Source organism: Tachyglossus aculeatus, chromosome 2, assembly GCF_015852505.1.
Source record: "Tachyglossus aculeatus isolate mTacAcu1 chromosome 2, mTacAcu1.pri, whole genome shotgun sequence".
In the NCBI taxonomy this organism is placed as follows: Eukaryota; Metazoa; Chordata; class Mammalia; order Monotremata; family Tachyglossidae; genus Tachyglossus; species Tachyglossus aculeatus.
Window position 1 is genome coordinate 69399168 of NC_052067.1, and position 22780 is coordinate 69421947.

Here is a 22780-nt window from a genome sequence, read left to right on the forward strand (position 1 = left end):
TTAGGTACATATCCATAATTTATATATTTATTTTAATGTCTGTCTTCCCCTCTGGACTGTAAACCTGTGGAAAGGGAATTTGTGTGCTATATTATGGGGGTGTACTCTCGCAAGTGCTTAGTACAGTGCTCTGCACACAGTAAGTGCTCAATAAATATGACTGATTAATAATAATAATAATGATGGCATTTGTTAAGCGCTTACTATATGCCGAGCACTGTTCTAAGTGCTGGGGTAATAATAATAATAATAATAATAATAATAATAATAATAATAATGATAGCATTTATTAAGCTCTTACTATGTGCAAAGCACTGTTCTAAGCGCTGGGGAGGTTACAAGGCAATCAGGTTGTCCCACAGGGGCCTCACGGTCTTAATCCCCATTTTACAGATGAGGGAACTGAGGCACAGAGAAGTTAAGTGACTTGCCCAAAGTCACACAGCTGACAAGTGGCGGAGCTAGGATTCGGACCCATGACCTCTGACTCCAAAGCCCGTGCTCTTTCCACTGAGCTACGCTGCTTCTCCCACTGAGCTATGCTGCTTCTCTAAAAGGTGATCAAGTTGTCCCACATGGGGCTCACAGTCTTAATCCCCATTTTACAGGTGAGGCAACTAAGGCACAGAGAAGTGAAGTGACTTGCCCAAGGTTACACAGCAGACAAGCAGCAGGGCTGGGATGATTATTACTACTAGTAGTAGCCATGTGAGCTCTATAATGATAGCAGTCTTCATTTTGAAATGGGGAACCTAGGTGTAAGGCCAATCTAAGGAAGCTAACAGACTTTACTTTTTACAGTTCATACTGGTCGATGATGTACTTGGAACTCTGATGGGAAATCCTATTCTTTTCAGCCTAGGGGACTCAGGGTTGCACACAGGACTTTTATTCAGGGTCAATGCAAATCCATTCTTACTAATTCAGCTAACACTTCCCTGCCTCTATGATGTACTTGGAACTCTGATGGGAAATCCTATTCTTTTCAGCCTAGGGGACTCAGGGTTGCACAGAGGACTTTTGTTCAGGGTCAATGCAAATCCATTCTTACTAATTCAGCTAACACTTCCCTGCCTCGGAAAATGGAGAGATGATGCCACCTTCTGGACAAAGGTTATTAATTTTTTAACCTCATTTTTTGTGTAATTTATCAGAAATATTCCAAGAGCACTTTTTTAAGCGACTGAAATTTTCAAATCCTATCGACACCAAAATATTACTAAAGCTCCTGGCATCGTTTTAAATTTATGGTAATTTTCCTTAGCTTCTCTGTAATACAGAATGTCACTTAAATGAATAGGACGTGATGAGATTTGTTCATTCCTTTGCTTCTAAAAACTCGTATCGCCTCTCAGGGGTTGGTGATGTCATTTTGACCCATGGCTCTTGACCCTCGGGTTGCCGACCTCTGAACTATCACGTGGGAAAATGACCAAAGTGACAGGTAATGTTTTCCTCATTCTCAGCTTTGGCTTTTGAGCAGAGGTCCCTTCACAGGCTTCACCCTGTGAGGACAATAGCATTAGCTTTGTCCTCAATACTTTGGGGGAGAATAGCTGATCACTGAAACTGAGGTGGAAACCAAAATTGCAACCCTATTCCTTGCTTTCTCTTAGTAGGATTCCGGCCTGCTCGGCCAGAGGACTTGTTGGGGTCCCATCATTCTCACCACACTTTATCCTACCCACCCTGTATGGGAGGAATCAGTTCCCTTCCCCAACTGCCGTCAACATTACCAAGAACCGATTTCGTGGAAGAGAGCCAGACAAGGCCAGTCATCAAGAGGGACACACAGGTGCCACACACACTGACAGCAGTCCACGGGCCCTGAAGGAGAGGGAGGTTTGGGCCTGACACACGCCAGAGCAGGAGCAGCCCAGCAGTGGTGCAGGAGGAGGAGGGTGTGAGAGCTGCTTAATTGTGAAATGTTTCTAATAATAATAATGACGGCACTTATTAAGTGCTTAACTATGTGCTGAGCACTGTCTAAGAACTGAGGTAGATGTAAGGTAATCAGGTTATCCCAGGTGGGGCTCACAGTTTCCATCCCTATTTTACAGATGAGGTAACTGAGGCACCCCCTCCTACCTCACCTCCCTTCTCTCCTTCTACAGCCCACCCCGCACCCTCCGCTCCTCTGCTGCTAATCTCCTCACCGTACCTCGTTCTCGCCTGTCCCGCCATCGACCCCCGGCCCACGTCATCCCCCGGGCCTGGAATGCCCTCCCTCTGCCCATCTGCCAAGCTAGCTCTCTTCCTCCCTTCAAGGCCCTACTGAGAGCTCACCTCCTCCAGGAGGCCTTCCCAGACTGAGCCCCTTCCTTCCTCTCCCCCTCGTCCCCCTCTCCATCCCCCCATCTTACCTCCTTCCCTTCCCCACAGCACCTGTATATATGTACATATGTTTGTACATATTTATTACTCTATTTTACTTGTACATATCTATTCTATTTTATTTTGTTAGTATGTTTGGTTTTGTTCTCTGTCTCCCCCTTTTAGACTGTGAGCCCACTGTTGGGTAGGGACTGTCTCTATATGTTGCCAACTTGTACTTCCCAAGCACTTAGTACAGTGCTCTGCACACAGTAAGCGCTCAGTAAATACGATTGATGATGATGATGATGAAGAGACTTGCCCAAAGTCACACAGCTGACCAGGGGTGGACCCGGGATTAGAAGCCACAACCCCTGACTCCCAAACCCGGACTCTTTCCACTAATCCAAGCTGCTTCCCAAGGTCTCTACCGCTCCTGCTGCTCGCTCACTACAGGACCACTGGGATGTGATGCAACTGGCTAGGGAGCTGGCAAACCTGGAGGGAATTGTGCAGTTCCTTCTCTTCCCCTGTGAAGAGAGTGAAGTAATTGATTCCAAGCAGTTGCTCCCCTCCCTTTCCCATTTTCAAAGAAGCCCTAGTTGATTGGTTTTAGATTTTTAGGTTCTTCCCCAGTGAGCTAGTGCCCCTTCATATCCCCCACCTCTCTCCTGCTCTAGAAGTCTCTTTCCCTCCAGGTGAATGTCAACAAAGCTGTCAACTGTAATAATGAGTAGTTATTGTTACTGTACTTACTATAAACCAAGCACTGGGTTAAACCCTGGGGTAGGTACAAAATAATCAGGTTGGACGCAATCCCTGTCCCACATGGAGCTCAGAATCCAAGAAGGAGGGACAACAGGTATTTTACAAATTGGTAAACTGAGGTAAAGGAAAGTTAGGTGAGTTGACCAAGATTACACAGCAGACAAGTGGTAAAACTGGGATTAGAATACAGGTCTTATGAGTCCCACCCTTTACCCTTCTCTACCTCAGTTTTGCATATTTACATGGGAATAAATAAGGGTGAGAATTTTATAAACTTCCCCTGGCACATGCTGGAGTCTTGCAGAAAGAAAAAGCTCAATACAGCAAACATTTGTGGGTTTATCTTTTTCATGTTGTCTTATTCACTGGTCTATAAATTATAACCTCTCACTTTTAACTAGTGTACATTTTCCAGTTTACATCTACACATATCATAATAGAAGCAGCGTGGCTGAAAGGAAAGAGCCCGGGCTTGGGAGTCAGAGGTCATGGGTTCTAATCCCACCTCTGCCTCTTGTCAGCTGTGTGACTTTGGGCAAGTCACTTAATTTCTCTGGGCCTCAGTTACCTCATTTGTAAAATGGGGATTAAGACTGTGAGCCCCACATGGGACAACCTGATCACCTTGTAATAATAATAATAATGATAGCATTTATTAAGCGCTTACTATGTGCAAAGCACTGTTCTAAGTACTGGGGAGGTTAACAAGGTGATCAGGTTGTCCTACGGGGGGGCTCACAGTCTTCATCCCCATTTTACAGATGAGGTAACTGAGGCCCAGAGAAGTTAAGTGACTTGCCCAAAGTCACACAGCTGATAAGTGGTGGAGCTGGGATTTGAACCCATGACCTCTGACTCCAAAGCCCGGGCTCTTTCCACTGAGCCATGCTTGTATCCCCCCCCAGTGCTTAGAACAGTGTTTTGCACATAGTAAGTGCTTAACAAATGCCATCATTATTAATAGATGGAACAGAACTGCCAAAAACCTGACAATCCTGCCCAAAGCCTATTAACTTTAGTTGCACTACTTGCTGAGATTTTTCAGCACTTAGAACAGTGCTCTGCACACAGTAAGCACTCAATAAATACGATTGAATAAATTCCTTGATGGATAATAGCATGTATGTTGCTTCTTTTGTAAGTTTCTCAGTGCCTAATAATAATGATAATGATTGTGGTATTTAAGAGCTTACTGAGGGCCAAGCACTATGCTGAATGCTGAAGTAAATGCAATCAAATTAGACTGCATTTCATTGAGCCCTCTGGCCCACTGGTGCATTAAGTCTCAGGGGAGGGATCATGAGTATTTAATCCCCATTTTACATATGAGGCACGAGGATGTTAAGTGACTTGCCCAAGGTTACATAGCAGGCAATAATGATGGCATTTATTAAGCGCTTACTATGTGCAAAGCACTGTTCTAAGTGCTGGGGAGGTTACAAGGTGATCAGGTTGTCCCATGGGGGGCTCACAGTCTTCATCCCCATTTTAAAGATGAGGTAACTGAGGCAAAGAGAAGTTAAGTGAGTTGCCCAAGGTCACACAGCTGACAAGTGGCGAAGCTGGGATTTGAACCCATGACCTCTAACTCCAAAGCCCGGGCTCTTTCCACTGAGCCAATGGAATTAAGACCCAGGTCTCATGAATCACAGTCCTTTGCTCTTTCCACCAGGTCACGCTTTTTCTCTAGAAGAGTGTTCTGACTACAGAAGGTATGCAGTATGTAATACTGTTGATTCTGAAATTGTTTTGTACCAGTTGTCCTGTTGCTCCACTATTTGCCTGTTCATGCGCATAGGCAACTTACTTAACAGCTCTGTGCCTCAGTTTCCTCACTTTTAATATTGAAACTAAATATCTGTTCTCTCTCCTACTTAGACTGCAAGCCCATTATGGCGTAGGTCCGACCTGATTATCTTGTACCTACCTGAGCATTGAGCACAGTGATTTGCAAATGGTAAGCACTTAAATACCTCAATTGTTGTTATAATTACTATTATCATTATGGTAGTTGGCTTTTGCACTTGGATTTGCAACCTTTTTGACCCACTCCCTCAGCCCTTATTCATTCAATCATTCAATTGTATTTACTGAGTGCTTACCATGCAGAGCACACTCTTGGAAAGTACAGTTTGGCAACAGATAGAAACAGTCCCTACCGACAATGGGCTCACAGTCTAGGGCTGGGAGACAGACAACAAAACAAAACAAGTAGACAGGTGTCAATACCAACAAAACAGATGAATAGAATTACAGATTACACATTACACATAATTAATAAAATAGAGTAATAAATATGTACAAATATATACAAGTGCTGTGGGGAGGGGAAGGGGGAATGGCAGAGGAAGGGGAGGAGGAACAGAGGAAAAAAAGGGGGGGGGGCTCAGTCTGGGAAGGCCTCCTGGAGGAGGTGAGCTCTCAGTAGGGCTTTGAAGGGAGGAAGAGAGCAAGTTTGGCAGATGTGTGGAGGGAAGGCATTCCAGGCCAGGGGAAGGACGTGTGCGGGGGGTCGATGGCGGGACAGGCGAGAACAAGGCACAGTGAGGGCACAGTGAGGAGGTTAGCGGCAGAGGAGCGGAGGGTGTGGGCTGGGCTGTAGAAGGAGAGAAGGGAGGTGAGGTAGGAAGGGGCGAGGTGATGGAGAGCTTTGAAGCCAATAGTGATGAATTTTTGCTTCATGTGAAGGTTGATAGGCAACCACTGGAGATTTTTTGAGGAAGGAAGTGATATGCCCCAAGCGTTTCTGTAGAATGATAATCCAGGCAGCAGAGTGAAGTATAGACTGAAGTGGGGAGAGACAGCAGGATGGGAGATCAGAAAGGAGGCCGATGCAGTAATCCGGTCGGGATAGGATGAGAGATTGAACCAACAAGGTGGCGGTTTGGATGGAGAGGAAAGGGTGGATCTTAGCGATGTTATTGAGGTAAGACGGGCAGGTTTTGGTGATGGATTGGATGTGTGGGGTGAATGAAAGAGTGGAGTCAAAGATGACACCAAGGTTCATTCAATCGTATTTATTGAGCGCTTACTGTGTGTTGTGGGCTTGTGTAATTTTGCTAATTATGGTCAGGGAACATGTCTGCTAATTTAATGTTGTACTCTCCCAAGGGCTTAGCACAGTACTCTGCACCCAATAAGCACTCAATAAATATGACCGATTGATTGATATGGTGTTAGAAAAAATGGTTGTACCCAGGCACATGGCATCAATCTAGGTGTGTGAATCATAAAATGAGAGTTCCTTAATCACAGGTTTGTCAAGAATATAATTGCCACAGTCTAAGAGTACTGACTGGACATTCATAAATATAAAAGGGATTCGTAAAGATGGAGGGAGTCTGGTACTTAAGAGGGTCATTCATCTGAAGCAATTGAGGGAAATTTTTCATTTTCTCAATCATACGCTTCAGATAGACTAATTTCCCTTAGAACAATCCAACTAGAAAACTGAGAGGCTGATTCATTGAGCCTGTCTCTTGGAGGCTCCATTACAAAGAATTAGTAGAAGACAAGGAAGTACTGGGTAATTAGTACAAAAAAACCTACCTGATGGTTTAAAAAGGATATCACACTCCCTCATTAATTCAACTTTCTGAAACTTTGTGTGATTAGATTCTACCCAAGTTTGAGAGAGCAACTGACCAGATTCTAAGAACGCCAATCTCAGATGGAGAGAACACAGTTAGGATTTGGGCAGATGTTCTGAGTTTGATGGGGTAAACGTGACCCTGCTGGTTAAGCTTTACAATGGTCCTCTTCTTAAGTTAATTGGAACAAAGATGACACTGTTCTCATTTTAGATAGCAAGTCTGTGCCTAGCTGGTGTTGACATTCAGTTTACTGGACTATGGTATTGCTGTACTGATATCTCTTGCAGGGTCACGGACCAGATCTCAGAATAAATATTCATGACTCTGAATAAACCGTATGATGTCCCAACTGATGACTGGATATTCTTTGCAATAGTTGCATGGCCAATGAAAAAAACAATCTCAATTATTCTCTGCCATCTATGTTTAGCTTTTTTGTTTAATCTTCTGTTTTATAAGTAATGTGAACACGTGCCATTTAATAAGCTAATCCACAGAATGGAAAAGCACTTTGAAATTTATGTACTCAACACTTTGTTTGGAGAACTCCAATTTAAGATTAGGCCCTTCTGCCGTAAGAGGACCGGACTATATTGTCACATAAAGACATCAGCAATTTGAATGGAAGACCACTACTAGACTCTGCAAGGTTGCTTTGTTTCTTTGCAGGCACTCAACACTATTTGCTCTCCTAAGGTAGGTGATAAGACCTGCATTTTAAGAATATACTGGTCACAGTAAAGTACTCAGGCACTGGGTTCAGCTGATTCTTTATTCAGGTAGAGATTTTTCTCTTGGGCTCCTAAAATGCTGGGTTTTTTTACCAGGTCAATATTTTGCTAAGGAATATAAAAGACTCTTGCCTGTCTACTATGATTTTGGGGAATGTTCTATTTTCACAAATGTCAGTCACGTTCCATTTCAGAAAAGTAGTTATTAGAGGACCATTTTGTATGTGAGAGAGTATAGGGCTTGTGCAGTGAGGGGAGGATGAGATTAAGAGAGATATTGTTTCTTGTGTTAATGTGGAAAAAAGTAATGTGAAATATAGATTACTTCAACACAAAAGAAATTTTAACTGTGTGATATCTGTAAAATAATTATATTTGCAAAGAAAGTATGAACTGGCTTTAAAAGAGTTTTGCTACATTATCTTCATTACTTCCATTTGAGTGGAGCTCTGATAGGAAGCAAACAGATGTAATTCATAATTATATTTTTAATTAACTGCATTATCTATCCTATTGCAAGGATTAGCACATCAGAATCCTGCAGGAGGAAACCAGTCTTCTTTCAGCAATGTAATATCTACAACCATAACTTTATATTGTAGATATCACAAATTTTATCTGAGGCTCTCATGGCTAATGTATTGAGCCTCAGGAGAAAGGTCAGTAGAAATTGTCATGAGCCTTTTAGGAAGGGAAACCTGGAGAGAGTTGAACAACTTGTTCATGGTTACATGGTACGTTTACGGCCCATTGTTCTAACCTTCATACACTGAAACGGGTAGAAAGTTCTGCCCACACTGAGAACAAGTGGTTCTTTCCCCAAGTCCACCACAAAAAGAACCCCTTATTGAACAGCCTCTAGAATAAAATTACCTGGGTTTTTGTAGATACTGAGCACATCCTTGAAATAATGAGGTAAAAATCTTTCTAGTAAAAGCAGCACATCTTCCAACTCTTCGAGGATCCCCACAAGTAGGAAATTTTCATTCACGTTTAATTTTGCTCTTTCAAGAGCCCACTCCCCAGGCTCCCTTTGTGGACATAAACATAAAAGATTCAATTTGTCAAAGACATGATAAGGTTCATAAAAATCATTTTCATTTGGCACATTTTAAATAGCTCTGAATCACAGCAACTTTTATGCAAGTGGTTATTGCTAGAGAGCAAAACCATAGCCAGAGCAGGGGGCTTTAAAATCCTTTCACCCTTGCACTTGGATTTTCTCCCTTTATTCATACCCATGATTTATTTATTTGTATGAATGTCTACCTCACCCTCTAGAAAGTAAGCTCGTTGTGGGCAGGGAAAGTATCTACCAACTCTGTTATATTGTACTCTCCCAAGCCCTCAGCACAGTGGTCTGTCCATAGTAAGCACTCATTAATGATTGATTGATTTCACAATAACTGACAAGAGGCTTGTAGGGAAGGAAACACAGACTCTAGATTCCATGGTGCAGAAGGGCTGGTTTTTCCTCCACTTCACAGAACCTTTGGTCTCCTCTGCCAATAGCAAGAAAGTCTATCATGTTTGAATTTTCCTGAGGGAGAACTGGAAGAGGAAATGCAGTTTGGAGTCTACTATGGTATGCTGTGCTGCTGGCCTGTTCCATGTAGTAAAATATTTCTCTCTTCTTAACCTATACCTGGGGTAGAAGAGACACTTGGGCAAATTAACTTGGGGGTTATTGTAGTTTAACCCCATTTCCCCAAACACAGCCTGCAGGCAGCTTCATGGATGAAATATTTAGTGTCCGGTTTACGTTGATCTGATCACGAAGCTTGGTTCTGGCAGTTCTGAACTTCAGCAGCTTTAAATATTACCATGTCTACCCTGACATTGGCATTTGCTGATGTTACCCTTTCCAGTGTATGGTTTGGAATAAATTCCAACTGTGGTCGTTATCTTGTTTGGGATCTGGTTTGGCAATGGTTGCTTGGACCCTTCACAGAACTTTCAATTGGTTCCTGGCTGGAGCTTTTAATCCCAAATTTTTCTTGACTCCCCCTCAATGCAAGATGACTATTTTGGGTCCTGGTTTGGGGTCATAGACCCATATGGCTCCAATTTTAATCACATGAGGCAAGAGTTTATGAAACCAATAGTCATCAGGATTTGCTGTTTTAATAAATGGTTTAAATTGAGACTGAGTAGAAAAGAGAGTTGGTGACAAACTAGGTTTATAGGGATCAAAAGGGTGCTAGGATGAGCCTGGTAATCTTACTTTCAAACCTGAATGGCTCCATGGCAGGCAATACCCCAGTTTCCCAATAGCAATAAAAATTTGCACCTGGGTATGGATCCCCGCCCCCACCCTACCCTCTTCCCCTCCCCACAGCATATGTGTATATTTGTACATATTTATTACTCTATTAATAATGTGTATATAGCTATAATTCTGTTTATTCTGATGGTATTGACACCTGTTGTTTTGTTTTGTTGTCTGTCTCCCCTTTCTAGATTGTGAGCCCATTATTGGGTAGGGACCATCTCTATATGTTGCTGATTTGTAGTTCCCAAGCACTTAGTACAGTGCTTTGCACACAGTAAGCGCTCAATAAATATGATTGAATGAATGAATGAAATTGTGAATTCCCAGTACCATGAGATCAATTTTCTCCATAAGAGACAACAGGCATCTTGAATCAGATCTGTATTTCAAGCCCCATGACCTGTAACTCCTTTAGAAGTCACTGAAATCAATTGGGGAATTTGTCATCAAGCTGGAGAAAAATTACTTTTTGAACCCAGAGGGAAATTTGTTGGATGATTACCTATGTTATCAAAATGATTTTAATCTCTCCTCATAGTCTCTTCTCCTGTTGGATCAAGACAAGGCTCTCTCAAAGAGAAGAGAGTAATGAAAAATTAGAATGAGTGGGACGACTTTAGGGATAAATTACTGCTCACCCGCACATTCTTTTCCGGAGCCCACAGTGATTAATTCCACTTTAACTTCTCTCAATCCCAAATTGCCCCCATGGTATTCTCTGTCCAGGCAAACAAACTAAGTTGCTGATGGAACGGTTAACGACAGTGTTAGGTTATTTTTGTCACTTTCTTTTAGGTTATAAACTCTACTATGTCATGTCTTCCTGTTCATTACTACAAATGGCTATCTGGTGCTGACATAGGTTTAAAGGGAGCTCAAGAGGAGAAAACTAACAGGCATTCCCTGGAATAGACCTAGGGATATATTAGGCTTACAATTAGGCTTGTTAGGTACCTGGGTACATTTATAGTATCAAAATATTAAACCTTTAAACAGCTTAATTCTGTCCTGCAGCATGCCAGCTCTTGCTCTCCACAGCTACCTGGCTCTCCTCTGCCTTCTATACTGGATCCTGATATTACTATGTCTAAAACATTTCAAGCTTCCCAATGAATTATTTATTATTTAATTCAGGAATGTTGAAATATAACATCATAGAAATACACTATATTGAACTGTATTTTGTATTTACCTGCATCGGGGATGTTGTCCACAAAAATACGGTATGATGTAAAACAATCTGGGATTGGAACATTCAGGGTAATTTTCAAGAATACACTCATTGATGTCCTAAAAAAGAAAACATAACAGGTTAAAATGTCCAGACGATTCTGAAATATACCAAGCTAGCCAGAACTTTTCAAACAGTTCCAGGACCAATTGGTAAGAATATTGTGCCTAACTGTCAAGTCACAATCACAGGATTCTGCAATTAGCTTTCTAATTATTCTAACTTTTCTGCTGAGGATTAGGAAGTAGTGTAATGACAGCCCAAGAAGAAAATCTTCCTTTATCAAGGGAAAGAGCAGGATTGTCATTATGTCATCTCTTCATGGTGGGGAGGTGAACCTAGTACCAGAGGTTTAGACTCCACTGGGGTGGCTGTCACGCTCTTCCCTTACCTCAGCTCAAACCAGGTCTGTGACAATACTGAGACACCCAAAATGGTGGTTTTCTGGCTATTAAGCTCTAGGAAGCCCGTCCCTTTCTAGTTTCCAACTCCTCTGAAAGCCTCACCCTCCTTTTGTCCCCCACATCCAGCACTACTGTCGACATCAAAAGTGAACAGCTCACTAGAGCCCAATGGGCTGAGCAGCGAAGGTTGATCAATGATACATCTTAAAACTTTTGCATAATGTAATAATAATAATAGCACTTGTTAAGTGCTTACTATGTGCCAGCACTGTTCTAAGTGCTGGGGAGATACAAGGTAATCAGGCTGTCCCACATGGGGCTCACAGTCTCAATCCCCATTTTACAGACGAGGTAACTGAGGCACAGAGAAGTTAAGTGGCTTGCCCAAAGTCACACAGCTGACAAGTGGTAGAGCTGGGATTAGAACCCATGACCTCTGGCTCCCAAGCCCGTGCTCTTTCCACTGAGCCATGCTGCTTCTCCAATATAATATTATGTAGGTTGCCATAAAGAAAAGATAGGATTTGGTCTGAAGGGCTAGGCCAAAGGGAATTTATGATCCTCTTAAAAATCAAAGCAAATTTTGATGATAGTCATCCTAAAACAGCACACTCTCAGATGAAAGAAAATGCATTTACAGGTCAGAATTTCCTAACGCTTCAGCAGCTACTTAATTGAGGGGCTGGATTCAAAGAGTCTCTTTTAAGTCCGCTAGGTTTTGCGGCAGTCAAAAAGCTCAAAGATCTTCAGCACAATAAATTCCACATCAATGTACAATAATGAATTAAGATTTCACTGTAAGAACAAGTTAAGGATGAGAATGAACTGTAAAGACATGCTCATCAAGCTTCACACCCTTTGAATAATGACAGAGGCAGAGAACATTGGTAAACAGCCAGAATGACTTTGTAAGAGGATTTGATATGTTCCCCCAGAAATAGTCGGATACATGGGTGCTTCTGCCTTTAGGATCTGCTTGAGTGCAATAACAGGATAACATGTCAAAGTACATGCAATCACAGCAAGAAAAATGAATGAATGACAACCCTACGGCACATACCTTGTGGACAGGCATCATTTTAGGAGGGAATGTGCTTATTGGTGTACTGAACTCTCCCAAGTGCTTACTACAGTGCTCTGCACACAGGAAACACTCATTAAATATGATTGACTGCCTTTCCAAAGCTCTTGGCAATAAGCAATTGCTTTTCACCTTGTTCAATTAGTCCAAGTTCCCAAATTAGTGGGTATTCATTCATTCAATTGTATTTATTGAGCACTTACTATGTGCAGAACACTGTACAAAGTGCTTGGGAAGTACAAGTTGGCAACATCTAGAGGCGGTCCCTACCCAACAATGGGCTCACAGTCTAGAACGGGAAGACAGACAACAAAACAAAACACGTGGACAGGTGTCACCAGAATAAATAGAAATAAAGCTTAAATGCACATCATTAACAAAATTAATGGAATAGTAAATATGTACAAGTAAAATAGAGTAATGACCCCATGAACTCTCTGTGACCTCATTTGTGTCCTCGGGTGACCCCATTTTTACTTTTGAAATTGAGAAAAATTTCAGAAACCTGTTTAATGTCCCATTTGACCTCAAATGGCCCGATGAACTCTCTGTGACCCCCTACTCGTGTCCTCAGATGACCCCATGAACTCCCCATGACCCCATTTGTGTCCTCAGATGACCCCCACTTTCATTTATGAATTCGGGAAAATTTTCAGAAAGCAGTTTAATGTCCCATTTCACCTCAAATGACCCCATGAACACTGTGTGACCCCATTCATGTCCTCAGATGACCTCATGAACTCTCCATGACCCCATTTGTGTCCTTGGCTCAGTGGAAAGAGCCCGGGCTTTGGAGTCAGAGGTCATGGGTTCGAGTCCCAGCTCTGCCATATGTCTGCTGTGTGACCTTGGGCAAGTCACTTAACTTCTCGGAGCTTCAGTTACCTCATCTGTAAAATGGGGGTGATGTCTGTAAGCCCCACGTGGGACAACCTGATCACCTTGTATCCACCCCCCAGCGCTTAGAACAGTGCTTTGCACATAGTAAGCGCTTAACAAATGCCATCATCATCATCATCACTTTCACTTATTAAAATGGGAAGATTTTCAGAAAGCAGTTTAATGTCCCATTTCATCTCAAATGACCCCCATGAACTCTCCATGACCCCAATCCTCATCCCACATACACTAAAATAGATGGCACAGATAATATTCTTTTCTAGCCTTAATTATCTTTCCATCTCATTTTTTTAGAAGTCTTAAGAATGGAAGCAGCATGTATAAAGAAGAAATATTTTCCTTGAGGGGTGAGTCAGTGATTTCCAAGCACCAGATGGGTTTAATGGACCACTCAACCACCCAATCTAGGGAAAAGATGGTACTGTTAAGCAACTGAAATTCAATCAGTTCAGAAAATCTAGTGTGTTTTTCTTTTAAGAATCTTTTTTATAAGACTTGTTATCTGGAGGAAGAGACTCAAGAGGAACTCAAATGACTTTAGTGTTAAAGACTGGGTGATGCTGATCCAACCATCACCTTTTTCTATATTGTAGGTAATAATAATTAAGACATTTGTTAAGCACTTACTATGTGCCCAACACTGTTCTAAGCACTGGGGTAGATACAGAGAAGCAGCGTGGCTCAGTGGAACGAGCAAGGGCTTTGGAGTCAAGGGTCATGGGTTCAAATCTCAGCTCCACCGCTTGTCACCTGTGTGACTTTGGGCAAGTCACAACTTCTCTGTGCCTCAGTTCCATCATCTGTAAAATGGGGATTGAAACTGTGAGCCCCAAGTGGGACAACCTGATCATCTTGTATCCTCCTTTGCACATAGTAAGCGCTTAACAAATATCATTATTATTATTATTATTATTATTACTACAGGATAATCATGTTGTCCCACATAGGGCGTGAGAGCTGAGAAGGGCACCATAATAATAATAATAATAATAATAATAATAATAATAATAATAATAATAATGACATTTGTTAAGTGCTGACTATGTGCAAAGCACTGTTCAAGCGCTGGGGAGTTTACAAGGTGATCAGTTTGTCCCACGGGGGGCTCACAGTCAATCCCCATTTTACAGTTGAGGTAACTGAGGCCCAGAGAAGTTAAGTGACTTGCCCAAAGTCACACAGCTGACAAGAGGCGGGGCCGGAATTTGAACCCATGACCTCTGACTCCCAAATCCGTGCTCTTTCCACTGAGCCACGCTGAACAGCTCTCCATTTTTATATCTAGGAAGCAAGCATGAAGGCTGGATATTTTAATGGGCTAGAGGCAGGAAAGTTCATATATTAAGTTGAATACAAAATAAATTATGCAGAAAATGTACTCAACACCTTTCGGCGACCAACAGATGGTGCTCTTTACTGGCTGCTCCTTGCCTAGTTCTCAAAGGTCTGATTCCCAGGAAAGAAGGTAAAAACTAAAAACACGCCACTGACTTCATGTCCAAAAATATTTCTGTACAACTCGGAGGCAACAAGAAGTTGCCCCCCTAGATCACATATTTTGGGGAGGGAGTTGGACTATTCCAAATTACTGTGTTTTTACCATTTCATTCACTCATTCAGTCAGTCAGTCAGTCGCTATTTATTGAGCGCGCACTGTACTAAGCACTTGGAAAGTTCGGCAACATATAGAGACAGTCCTCACCCAACAACGGGTTCACAGTCTAGAAGGGGGAGACAGACAGCAAAACAGAACAAGTAGACTGGCGTCAATACCATCAAAATAAACAGAATTATAGATATATACATATCATTAATAAAATAGAGTAATTTATACGGAATATCTTTCCTTTAAGAAAAGTGATCTATACATTGAAGGCTTATCTTGTGACCCTATTTATGTTTCCAGTTATGAGGTACTGCAACCCCAAATTCTACAAAATCTGCTTACCTGCCCCAAGGTTGCTAAGTGTGGGGCATTAGAACAGGATAGATCCCATACTGGGATAACAGGTTGAGATATCTATCTCACCGCTAACCCCTTTCCCACATTCTCCCTCTAAATCTGGAACTTCCTCCCTGTCCAAATTCATCAGACCACCCCTCTCCCCACCTTCAAAGTCTTATTAAGGTCACATCTCCTAATAATAATAAAAATGATAATAATAATAATTGTGGTATTTGTTAATAATAATACTATTTTTGTTAAGCGTTTACTATGTGCCAGGCACTGGGGAGGATACAAGCAAATTAAGTTGTCCCATGTGGGGCTCACAGTCTCAATCACCATTTTAAAGATGAAGTAACTGAGGCACAGAGAAGAGAAGTGACTAGCCCAAGGTCACTCAGAAGGCAAGTGGGGTGACGAGATTAGAATCCATGACCTTCTGATTCCCAGGCCCGTGCTTTATCCACTATGCCATGCTGCTTCTCAATGAGGCACTGTAGTAAGTGCTGGAGAGGATATAAGCAAATCTGATTGGACAGTCCCTATCCCACATGGGCTTGACTCCCTTTCCTTTTTGTGTCATCTGTCTATGCACTTGGATCTGCACCCTTTGGGGATTTGATATTCACTCCACCCTTATGTCCATATCTATAAATCATATATTATAAAGTATTTATTCATTCATTCATTCAATTGTATTTATTGAGCACTTACTGTGTGCAGCACACTGTACTAAGTGCTTGGGAGGTAGAAGTTGGCAACATATAGAGACGGTCCCTACCGAACAATGGGCTCACAGTCTAGAAAGGGGAGACAGACAACAAAACAAAACAAGTGGACAGGTGTCAAGACGTCAGAACAAATAGAATTCAAGCTAAATCCACATCATTAACAAAATAAATAGAATAGTAAATATGTACAAGTGAAATAAACAGAGTAATAAATCTGTACAAACATATATACAGGTTCTGTGGGGAGGGGAAGAAGGTAGGGCGGGGGGATGGGGAGGAGGAGAGGAGAAAACGGGCTCAGTTTGGGAAGGCCTCTTGGAGGAGGTGAGCTCTCAGTAGGGCTTTGAAGGGAGGAAGAGAGCTAGCTTGGCAGATGTGCGAAAGAAGGGCATTCCAGGCCAGGGGGAGGACGTGGGCCAGGGGTCGACGATGGAACAGGCGAGAACGAGGTATAGTGAGGAGGTTAGCGGCAGAGGAGCGGAAGGTGAGGACTGGGCTGTAGAAGGAGAGAAGGGAGGTGAGGTAGGAGGGGGCAAGGTGATGGACAGCCTTGAAGATGAGAGTGAGGAGTTTTTGCCTGATGTGTAGGTTGATTGGTAGCCACTGGAGATTTTTGAGGAGGGGAGTAACATGCCCAGAGCGTTTCTGCACAAAGATGATCCGGGCAGCAGCATGAAGTATAGACTGAAGTGGGGAGAGACAGGAGGATGGGAGATCAGAGAGGAGGCTGATGCAGTAATTCAGTCGGGATAGGATGAGAGATTGAAACAGCAGGGTAGCAGTTTGGATGCAGAGGAAAGGGCGGATTTTGGCGATGTTGCGGAGGTGAGACTGGCAGGTTTTGGTGACGGATTGGATGTGAGGGGTGAACGAGAGAGCAGAGTCAAGGATGACATCAAGGTTGTGGGCTTGTGAGACGGGAAGGACGGTAGTGCCGTCGACAGTGATGGGGAAAGTCAGGGAGAGGGCAGGGTTTGGGAGGGAAGATAAGGAGTTCAGTCTTGGACATATTGAGTTTTAGATGGCGGGCAGACATCCAGATGGAGATGTCTTGAAGGCAAGAGAAGACAGGAGCATGAAGGGAGGGAGAGAGCAGGGGCGGAGATGGAGATTTGGGTGTCATCATTGTAGATATGATAGTTGAAGCCATGGGAGCGAATGAGTTCACCAAGGGACTCCCCTTCTAGGCTGTGAGCTAATTGTGGACAGGGAATATGTCTAAAACCTGTGGAATTTTATTCTCCCATGTGCTTAGTACGGTGCTCTGCACACAGTAAGCAGTCAATAAATACCACTGATGAGCAACAGTTATTAGATCATTAGGCTGATCTTTGAGACTGGAAATATGGTCAAACCACTGCCTTTAGCTTTCCACGAGAAAGGGAAACATCTCAGCATGGTCTAGTGAAAAAACATGGACCTGTGTGTAAGGGGACTTGGGCTTTGTTCCTAACTCTGCAACTTATGACTTTGGGGATGTAACTTTACTATTCTGTGCCTCATCTGCAAAATGAGAATTAAGTTGGATCCAAAATCTCTCTGTCTCCCTTATACTGAAAGCCCCATGTGGGACAGGGACTGTGTCTGACGATTACTCTCCCTCCCTTCAAAGCCTTATTAAAGGTACATCTCCTCCAAGAGGCCTTCCCAGACTGTCTCCTTTTCCTCTTCTCCCTCTCCCTTCTATCTCCCCACTTCTAGACTGTAAACTCATTGTGGGCAGGGGATGTGTCTGTTTATTGTTGTGCTGCACTCTCCCAAGCACTTAGTACAGTGCTCTGCACACAGTAAGTGCTCAATATGATTGAATTAATGAATTACAGTGCTTGACACATACGAAGCACTTAAATACTATTATTATTATTATTATTATTATTATTAACCTCCTGATGTAAGAATATGAGAACATAAGCAATGCCATACAAGTTCAGATCAGCAGAACTTCCAGCCCAGCGTTCTGCTTCTGGGGTGACAATGCTTAATTAGAGATGAGCTTTTAGCATCTTTTAGACTGTGAGCCCATTGTTGGGTAGGGGCTGTCTCTATGTGTCGCCGAATTGTACTTTCCAAGCGCTTAGTACAGTGCTCTGCACACAGTAAGCGCTCAATAAATATGACTGAATGAATGAATGAACATCCTTTACCTTTTCCTTCTAATAACCTATGCTGGAGTAATTATCCATAAATGTATTTACATCCTTCTTGCATCTTTAACATTCCTAGTTTATTATGGACATATCAACCACATACTTTTCTGATTCCATTTCTAGCCTATTGATATTTTCAGTCTGTATTACTCTCTGTGGCAATGAATCACATATGTTTATCACCATCTGTTGCGGTGACGAAGTAATGAAAGCACAAATATTTCCCGGCTTGTTAGCAACTCCACCAGGGGGAGGCGAGGGACAAGGAAAGGCAGTGAAACTCAAATCAGTAGATTTTGCTGCTTAGAAAAGATTAGGAATTTTAACTTATCAGATTTTAAAATTTTAGATCTTATTTTTATGCCCTTGGTTGAAATTTCATTTCTAAACTGTTAGAAGCACGGAAACTCTGGAGTTCATTTTAGAAGGATGATTCACCTTCCCTTTCTCTCATTCCTTATTTATAGAATCATAAAATAATTATGGAGTTTTCAAAGGGATTCCCGTGGATGTCCATTTTCATTTTGGTTCACTGAACTCAATGCACAGAAGAGATTAGATTTCTAGTCTGTCATTTAAAAATTCAGATACGTGTTTGACTATTCAATTGATTGGGCTGCCGGTGATTGCCTCTTCTATCAGGTTACCAAACCCTCACTTCAATCAGTCATTCTGATTTTAGTGACTGAAGTTTGAACGAAAATACAATATCATCATCAATCGTATTTATTGAGCGCTTACTGTGTGCAGAGCACTGTACTAAGCGCTTGGGAAGTACAAGTTGGCAACATATAGAGACAGTCCCTACCCAGCAGTGGGCTCACAGTCTAAAAGTCATACAAATGAACAAATTATAGTAGTTAAAAGATAGTCACTCAATATTCTATAATCTGGCAGCAAGGACCCATACTTTTAACTACTTTGAAGTCATTACCAAGTATGTCCAAAGTATACACACACAACATCATGGTAAGATGCAAATAAAAAAATATATGGAGAATCAGATCACTAGTATGTTGAAGAGAAACAGCATGGCCTAGTGGATGGAGCACGGAACTGGGAGTCTGAAGGACCTGGGTTCTAATCTAATCTACACTCACTCCCTTGGTGAACTCATTCGCTCCCACGGCTTCAACTATCATCTCTACGCTGATGACACCCAAATCTATATCTCTGCCCCTGCTCTCTCTCCCTCCCTTCCGGCTCGTGTCTCCTCCTGCCTTCAAGACATCTCAATCTGGATGTCTGCCCGCCATCTAAAACTCAATATGTCCAAGACTGAACTCCTTATCTTCCCTCCCAAACCCTGCCCTCTCCCTGACTTTCCCATCACTGTTGACGGCACTACCATCCTTCCCGTATCACAAGCCCGCAACCTTGGTGTCATCCTCAACTCTGCTCTCTCGTTCACCCCTCACATCCAATCCATCACCAAAACCTACCGGTCTCACCCCTGCAACATTGCCAAGATCCGCCCTTTCCTCTCCATCCAAACTGCTACCCTGCTGGTTCAATCTCTCATCCTATCCCGACTGGATTATTGCATCAGCCTCCTCTCTGATCTCCAATCCTCCTGTCTCTCCCCACTTCGATCTATACTTCACGTTGCTGCCTGGATCATCTTTGTGCAGAAACACTCTGGGCATGTTACTCCCCTCCTCAAAAATCTCCAGTGGTTACCAATCAACCTACACATCAGACAAAAAGTCCTCACTCTCGGCTTCAAGGCTGTCCATCACCTTGCCCCCTCCTACCTTACCTCCCTTCTTTCCTTCTACAGCCCAGCCCGTACCCTCCAGTCCTTGGCCGCTAACCTCCTCACTGTGCCTCATTCTCACCTGTCCCGCTGTCGACCCCCGGCCCACGTCATCCCCCTGGCCTGGAATGCCCTCCCTCCGCACATTTGCCAAGCTAGCTCTCTTCCTCCCTTCAAAGCCCTACTGAGAGCTCACCTCCTCCAGGAGACCTTCCCAGACTGAGTCCCCTCCTTCCTCTCCCCCTCCTCCCCTTCCCCATCCCCCCACCTTACCTCCTTCCCCTCCCCAAAGCACCTGTATATATGTATATATCTTTGTAAGTGTTTATTACTCTATTTATTTTACTTGTACATATTTATTCTATTTTATTTTGTTAATATGTTTTGTTTTGTTGTCTGTCTCCCCCTTTTAGACTGTGAACCCGCTGTTGAGTAGGGACCGTCTCTATGCTGCCAACTTGTACTTCCCAAGCGCTTAGTATAGTGCTCTGTACAGAGTAAGTGCTCAGTAAATACAATTGAATGAATGAATGAATGAATGAATCCTGAATCTGCCACTTGTCTGCTGTGTGACCTTGGACAAATCACTTAATTTCTCTATGCCTTAGTTACCTCATCTGTAAAATGGGGACTTAAGGCCTTCAGCACCATGTCAATCTTGGATGTGTCCAATCTGATTAGCTTGAATCTACCCCTGTGCTTATTACAGTGCCTGGCATATAGTAAGAGGTTAACAAATACTTTTTTTAAAATAAAAAAAAAATAGTTTGCCACAGGGTCAGCAGGAGCCTTGAATTTAGGATTCAAAACTCTGGATTCAGATAGGATATAATAGCATATTCACCTGTTCTTTGTATTGCTCTTATATACATCAAACTACAGTTATACATTTCAGTTTCTGATCAAAGGCCAGTAAAAGATTCTCATTTAATAGCATGCACTGATTTTTTTCCCCCACAACCTCTCCACTACAAATCTAACCCCAAACCCACACATGAAAATCTCCCTTCTCCAATTAACTCCCCAGTTATCTTCTGTCTCACGTGTAACAATCTAGATAAAAAGATATGGTTATATCAAAGCCTGCAGGTAACAGATTTGAAGCAAAAAGTCACAGTAAAGTCTGCAAAGGAAGTAGTTCATTAAAAAAAGACTTTCAACAGTACCTTTAATGTATTAAGTTTCTTTCATAATGTGGAAAAACTATGAAGGAGCTCATACAGCAACTGCTTTCAAGACTATTGTTTTCACAGTGCTTCAGTCAGTACAGAATTTCATTACAGCACCTATCGCTGATAGCCAGAAAATCTCTCTGTGTTCAACTAAGAAATTCCCAATGCCCTGCCCACCACATCAAAGACAGCCTTAAACAGGAGTAAATGTTGGGAAATATATCAAATTGGCAATCACATCAGCACAGCACCCCTGATGTGAAATTAATCCAATCATCAAAATAATTCCTGCCTCAAGATTTGGGATGGTGTGCATTGAGATTTAGGCTACTACTGATAAAAAAAATACATATTAACAATTATGGATGGAAGCCAGCATAATAAATTCTTATACTAGACAGGAATGCTGTAGTAAGTATAATAATACCAACCTCCTCACTGTTCCTTGATCTCATCTACTGTACAGCCAAACCTTTGACCATGTCCTTTCTCTGGCCTGGATCTCTCTTCTCCTTCATATCTAATAGACCCCACTTTCCCCACCTTTAAAATCTTATTTAAATCACATCTCCTCCAAGAAGACTTCCCCAACTAATACCTCATTTCTTCTACTCCCGCTCCCTTCTGTGTCACCTTTGTACTTCGATTTGTACTCTTTAAGCACCAGACACCCCATATTCAGCTCCTACAGCACTTATATACATAGCTGTAATTCATTTCAATATAATAATAATGATGATGGCATTCATTAAGTGCTTACTATGTGCAAAGCATTGTTCTAAGCGCTGGGGAGGTTACAAAGTGATCCGGTTGTCCCACGGGGGGCTCACAGTCTTAATCCCCATTTTATAGATGAGGGAACTGAGGCCTAGAGAAGTTAAGTGACTTGCCCAAAGTCACACAGCTGACAATTGGCAGAGCCAGAATTTGAACCCATGACCTCTGACTCCAAAGTGAGGCTCTTGAAACTGAGCCACGCTGCTCTACCCCTCTAGACTATAAGCTTCCTGTGGGCAGGGAATGTGCCTAACATCTCTGCTGTATTGTAGTCTCCCAAGTGCTTACTACAGTGCTCTGCACACAGTAAGTGTTCAACAAATATCATTGATAAATTATTGGAGAAAACGTCTGATTTTTAACTACAGTCCTGGTCAGGGAAATGGATGGATTCAAGGATACCAAATCAAATTGCACAGAGCTGATTTTTTTTAATAACTTCAAGACTAGAGCAAGTGTACTACTTTGATGTGTTTTTATTATTTGAGTTTAATTCGGAGCTGCAGATTTCTGGGAATCTTAAAATGATCATATTTTCTGCAGCTCAACTTGGGCTTCCGTAAGTAAAGTCAGTGATCCCAGACTGAGGTAGGGGAGAATCAATCCATCAATCGTATTTATTGAGCACTTACTGTGTGCAGAGCACTGTACTAAGTGCTTGGGAAGTACAAGTTGGCAACATATAGAGACAGTCCCTACCCAACAGTGGGCTCACAGTCTAGAAGAGACTAGAAAGTCTAGAGAAGAGAGCAAGAGGGAGGAGAAGCAAGAAAAGGGTAGAGACAGAGACAATGAAAGAGAGAAATAGCGGCAGCAAGAGATGGCGAATGTGACAGACTGGTGGCAGGAACGTACCTGCAAGCCTATTGATTTGCACACACAAAAAGACACAAAGCAGTGACCCAGAGAGCCAGCAGGCCAGCGGTAGGTAAGCAAGGAGAGAGGAAATCAGGCTACCC

General features: G+C 42.5%; 1 protein-coding gene across 1 annotated transcript in view; it reads right to left on the reverse strand.

Moving 5' to 3' along the window:
* The window catches only part of UST (uronyl 2-sulfotransferase), a 337771-nt gene that overhangs the window by 53044 nt on the left and 261947 nt on the right, over nucleotides 1–22780 (reverse strand). Inside the window, exons 6-7 of the mRNA XM_038741362.1 lie at nucleotides 10870–10967; nucleotides 8279–8436 (exon numbers count right to left, since the gene is read on the reverse strand). Of these exons, the coding sequence (XP_038597290.1) occupies nucleotides 8279–8436; nucleotides 10870–10967 (256 nt within the window). The remainder of the gene's footprint in view (nucleotides 1–8278; nucleotides 8437–10869; nucleotides 10968–22780) is intronic.